The sequence below is a fragment of the Triticum aestivum genome, chromosome 2D, assembly GCF_018294505.1.
Source record: "Triticum aestivum cultivar Chinese Spring chromosome 2D, IWGSC CS RefSeq v2.1, whole genome shotgun sequence".
NCBI classification, from domain to species: Eukaryota; Viridiplantae; Streptophyta; class Magnoliopsida; order Poales; family Poaceae; genus Triticum; species Triticum aestivum.
The window spans coordinates 473,628,016-473,633,828 of NC_057799.1; the positions used below are offsets into that span (position 1 = coordinate 473,628,016).

General features: G+C 53.6%; 1 protein-coding gene across 1 annotated transcript; it reads right to left on the reverse strand.

The window, feature by feature from the left end:
- Window positions 1-345: 345 nt before the first annotated feature.
- LOC780581 (transcription factor LAF1) lies at window positions 346-2,973 on the reverse strand. Its single transcript, XM_044477516.1, has 3 exons — window positions 2,674-2,973; window positions 2,196-2,325; window positions 346-1,232 (listed from the first exon to the last, which is right to left on the reverse strand). The coding sequence occupies exons 1-3, from the start codon at window positions 2,807-2,809 to the stop codon at window positions 668-670; spliced, it is 831 nt and encodes a 276-aa protein (XP_044333451.1). The 5' UTR covers window positions 2,810-2,973; the 3' UTR covers window positions 346-667.
- Window positions 2,974-5,813: the final 2,840 nt, after the last annotated feature.

Genomic DNA, 5,813 nt, shown 5'->3' on the forward strand with positions numbered 1-5,813 from the left:
ATGGTGCATAAACTAAGGATGAACACCTAACCTTGAGGTAAGACACCAATAACCAACTATGCCAATAACACCTTATGATTTAATGATTTATTAATGTTTTACATCCAATATTATGTGTATTTTTCACCCGCCAAAAAAATATTATGTGTATTTCTTTGATGTGAGGTCAATGTTTTAAAACATAACTTTGAATATTCTGATTTTTTGTCGGTAAATACCTTAACCGACAGGCTCAGCGGTTTGATTTTTTAAACTATGGACCGAGACATCAGCCTCCACGAAGTACCTTAACAACTCGAGGTTCCATGATGTAGAAATTCAGACACCAATCGGATGCGGAACCTATGAAACCATGAAATCCTTGCGCTCTGCCCTCGTTATTATTTCTGTAGTATACACGTTCTCCGGGACCAGAGCGGGGCTAAGCTTAAAACTTACGAAGAAAATCAACGCTTTATACGCTATACACGCTAAGCTTAAAACCGCACAATTATCCGCAAAAAGAACAAAAAAAAAAAGTTTAAAACTGCACAAACACGGCACGATGATTTACAGCAGGGAACAACGAATCAAACACCTCGCGACGAGCCGCACAACACTTCGCCGCTCGCTCGATCACGACGGCCGGCTTAGCCTGCTGTCTCACCCACGGCGGCGGGGTTCCCGCCTAGTTGATCCCGAGGAACTCGCTCATGGAGAGCAGGTCGCAGAACCCTGCTCCTCCGCCCTGCATGTCCGCCTCGAACTCCCAGCAGATGCCGCCGTCGCCGAGCCCGTGCAACGAGTCCACGGCGCCGCAACGACCGTCCACCGTGCTGCTCGCGCCCTGCTGCGCCGGGCTGCAGTCGAAGGCGGCGTCCAGGGTTCTCGGAGCCATCAGGCCGGTGCCGTAGTCCATGTCCATGTCGAGCCAGTCCGCGAACATGACCTTGGGGAGCACCGGCGCGTGCGGCCGGATCAAGGCGGCCGCCGCGTCGGGCCCGGTGAGGCTGCTCGAGTCGTCGGCCGTCGACGAGGACTCAGGCGGGCCCGACGAGCCGGAGTTGGACGGCTGGTTAACGGTGCTGCGTTCGCGGCCGCTGTCGCTGGGCATCGGGCTCCGGGGCGCGTCGGAGCCGGCGGACTTGGCTGGTGCCCGCGCGCCCTCGACGCGCTTCTTCAGGTACGAGTTCCAGTAGTTCTTCACCTCGTTGTCCGTCCGGCCCGGCAGGTGCTGCGCTATCTGAGACCACCTGCGTCAGAGAAAAAATTCTCACCATGTTAGAGAAGCAAACCATGAGGTAATTTGGACTCTGAATTCTGGGTCAGCACAGCCAAGAACTAATCAAACCCAGGTTATTTTTTCTTGTGTTTTAATCTCGTTGTATTGTATTTGTACAGTCGCTCCAATAAATAAACAATGATTGTCAGAGACTTGTAGCATCAGCTACAAGTCTTCTCCCTTCAGATTGTCAATGTCAAAGCATCTGTTACCCTATCATTGCCCATTGGTCTCAACAGTTGACTGTACTAGAAGCGTGTTCACAAATGATTGTACACTCATAATATCAATCTTCATTATCAAAACTAAGCACGGTACAGTACTAACTATGATCAAGGACACAAGAAACGGAAATGATAAAACCAGCTTTGCTTGCACCGACAGGCAACTGCAAAAGACCCTTTAGCCACAAGGCTAGCGATTCTCACTTGTTCTTTCGTCCTTTTTGTCCAAAAAGAGGTTAACCGTGACCAAGCCAACTTTCCATCCAGTAGGTTAGCGAAAGCGAGGCGCTTGCTCACTGTCACCAAACCAGCACTCGAAAAGAGATGCAGTCGAGTGCCTCGATGTGGAACGCAGGCGTCGGCATCAACCGCACCACGTAAAGCGGTCTCCATGCCCATGCCAAGACATCAGCATTTCCTTTTGTTTCCTCCAGCAATACGTTTTCTTTCCCTTTTATTTCACTTTCTTCCCCTGAAACTCAACTCGCCAGCAAAACGACACTGCCATGCTGACACTAGCAAATTGCGCAAGAATACTCTACTTTTCTTCCTCTTATTAAACTTCTGAGGATGATTATAGATGAAGTAGAAGGAAAAAAAAACAAAGAAGTACTCTCTGACTGATTCAATTCAATCGCGCCTGCTAATCAGCTGACGTTATACTTGCTCTGAAGAAGGTGAGAATTGTGATGTGTGCTTGGGATGCTTACTTGTTGCCGAGTGTGGCATGGAGGCTCATGACGGTCTCCTCTTCCTCCCGGGAGAACATGCCGTGCTTCAGCCCCGGCCTCAGGTAGTTGATCCATCGCAGCCTGCAGCTCTTCCCGTTCCTCTGAAGCCCTGCAATTCACCGGACAATTTAGCCCCCACCCCACTTGCCAAGGTACATTTGACAAAATTCTGCTGGATTCTTTTCTGAAAGCGCTACAAAAATTTGCTGAATTCTGAATTCGACCAGGCAGACGAAGCTCAAGAGAAATTAATTCCCCATCTTTCCCCTTCCCACGAGCCGAGGCACATTTGCAGAGCCTCGGCAGGAAATCAGGGGAAATTCGGAATTGGGCATGAACCTCGCAGGCTCGCGGGAATGCATAGACAAGAAGAAAAATCTGTCCGATCCCCCTTCGAAATTCTCCGGGGAATCGCGCGCGAAATGCCGGCCGCGCTTGGCTAGGAGGGAGTTCTTACCGGCCTTGACGGGGACGGTGCTCCAGCAGCTGTGGCCGTAGCGGACGATGTAGTCGCGGAGCTTCTGGTCCTCCTCCGGCGACCACAGCCCCTTGCGGTGCTGCGCCTTGGGCTTCTGGCACGACTTGCACCCCATCGATTCTTGCGAAATGCCGGCCGCCGCGGAGGTGCAGGACCAGCGAAGCTGTGTGCTCCAAGGAGGAGGTTAAGGCTTAATAAATCAGCTTTGAGAGGCGTGGGAGGGGCTGCGATTGCTGTGCTGCGTGCACTGTTCTGTCGGTCTCTTCTGCGCTTGGCGTGAGGGCTCTCCGTGAGACTTTATAGATCCAATGATGAGTTGTTGGCCGCCTTATCGTGGGGATAAAGAAAGATTAGTCACCGATTGTTTTTAGTGATCACAAACTCTTTGAGATTTGAGACAGCATATCCATTAATTTCTGCAATGCTCTTTTATTTAGTATAAAGCTTCTTTATTTGTAGCATATAATAATCCAAAAGGCATGGAATTGTAGAAAGAAAAATCCACCTTCAAGACACCCAATTATAAGTCCTGCAAAATGTGTCCTTTAATAATTCTCCATCCGCTGTTAGCTATGGAAGGTAAGCCATGGACAATTTTAGTTGATCTTTGTTTCAGGGACAGCTAGCTAGGTGACCCATGTAATTGCGTGGCTTGCACTTTAATAAATTGAAAATTTAATGTGTTCATTTACTTGTTAGCACCATCTTTTGGAACAATCAAAGAGAAATAAGATTCCAAAGTATATTAAAATCATTTCCAATACTCGATTGTAGAGCTTCCCTACTGCTTCCATAATCTATAGAAAGTGACTGATGGCAACTTAAAAAGGAAAAAGTATCAGATGGAAACCAAGTTACAATAAAAAGAATTCTGCGAAAACCAAGTTTAAAAGCTTTTAAATATTCTTAAACAAATGCAATTTGTTAGAAAGGTGATGTTCAATAAACATGTGGAATCTAAACTTCAAACTCATATTCATTTAGTAGCCCACTTTTATATTTAGTCGCAGTGATATTTCATTTTCTTCAAAATGAATTGGGCTAGGAACATAATGATCATAATGCAAAAGCTACCATTGTCGGAGTAAATGGCCACGGGTAGCATAACCGACTACCCCTGATTCTTCAAAAATTATCAGGCCGATTGAGCCTTCAAGCGTTCGAAGCATTGGGCCGACTTCCCCTGGCCGACTACCGCAGGGGCCGGCTCTCCCAAGGCGACCCGGCCCCGGTAACCTCCCCCAAGATGGCTGCGAGGTGGCCGACTCCAGGAAGCCGGCGCCAAGAGGGCCGACTCCCAAGAGCCGGCCATGAAGCACGCCGACTCCACAAAGCCGGCCAAGACCGCACCCACCAAAACTACACCCACATAACGGTGACAAGACGGGGTGTGGCCACAGTGCGGCCCACTACCCCCGAAGCCCGAGGCAGGCATGGCCACAGGACGCCGTACAGGTCGGCCAACTCCCGTCCGGCTCGGCACTGTAGCCATGCTGGCCTCAACGTCATCCACGACAGACGCCAGTACGGCCCACGGGCGGCGGGCCCCTTTAGCCAGAGAGAGGCGCGAAGGCGGCCCGGCCTCCCCCAGTCGACCAAGGGTGTAGCCGGCCCCCGGAAGCCGGCTACACCCTCCCTCGAAGCATGTGCCACATTAAGGAGACAAGACGAGGTAAGGCTACAGTAAGAGCCCTCGAGGCGGCACACTATAGCCACGCTTACCTCGACGAAGCCCTCGTCATCAGGGACGAGGCTAGAGTAAGCAGTCGCCAACAAGACCCTAGGCAATGGGGCCGGCCTCTCGACCAAGAGGCCGGCAGCCGGCGGGACCCACCAGTCGGCGGGCCCCAACGGCCGGCGGAGAAGCCGGCGAGCACAGACACTGACGACTGGGACCCGCGCCCAGCCGGATTACAATTGTACCCCGGGGGGTAGGCCTATATAAACCCCCCGGGGCACCCATGCAAAGGGTTGGCTTCTTAGAGTTACACACACACCATAGAGAGAGGGAAGCAAGAGCTAGCCTTGCTCTTCTTCTCCCTTGAACCCAACAGCTCTAGGAGCATTTGTAGCTACTCTTTCTGATGTAGTGATCATGCGGAGACCCCGCAGAGCAGGATTAGGGGTGTTATCTCCACGGAGAGCCCCGAACCTGGGTAAGATTCGCCGGCGTGCATGTCTTCGCCTCATCCCGTTTCCAGGCACCGGCGACGTCTTACTGGCACCCACCATGATAAGCCACCCGTTGGCATATGTCGCACCTACCACCCGACATTTGGCGCCCACCGTAGGGCCAGGTGCACCGTCGTCCGGAGACCTGTTCTTGACGGGAACCCTCTTCCTCCCCCGCGAGCGCAGTCAGCCTGCTGCGCCCGATGGCGTTTGCCTCGACGCGCTGCAAGGCGTCGACGACGCCTGCGCGGCGAGCTGCCTCGCCGATCTGCTCGGCGAGACTCGCATCTCCGACGAGCCCGCGTCCGACGCGGGCACGGACTACCCCGAGAGCCGCCTCGTCAGCCTCCTCGACCAGCTTCACGTCTCTAGCGAGCCTGCTGCAGATGTGGAGTCGGTCGGCTCCACCGACCCGATGCTCGTCGACTCCAACACGGCATCGCTCGACGCCTACCCCTCCGACGTGGTGGTCTTCGACGATCCTGTCCCTCGAGCTGATAGTGGCAGCAGCGCTGTCACCGAAGTGTTGGTCATCAGTCACGTCGCCAACTCGGGCGAGAACGCCCACGACGCCCTGCAAGCGGCGATGCACGACCTATCCGTCCCCATCCCGGCCGACGCTGACGCCGAGACCCTGGAGGCACGCCGCCTCGCCCTCGTCGCGGAAGGCCAGAAGATAACCTCCATGAGACGCCTCACCGAGGCCCACCAGCGCGAAGTCGACCGCGCCGCCTTCGGTACGCCGCCGCCTAGCGGGCCGAGCCGAGCCGGCTTCGTCCAGAAGCGCAGCGCGGCTATCGCCAGCATGCTGGGGGCAGATCGCCCCGTCTACGCCACCCCGCTCGAGAATTTGCGAGCCGCTCAGGCGGCCGCTGAAGAGCTAAATGGGCTGGGAGCCGACGAGCTCCCCTACATGACAAGACGGATCCAGCAGCTGATCGACGCGG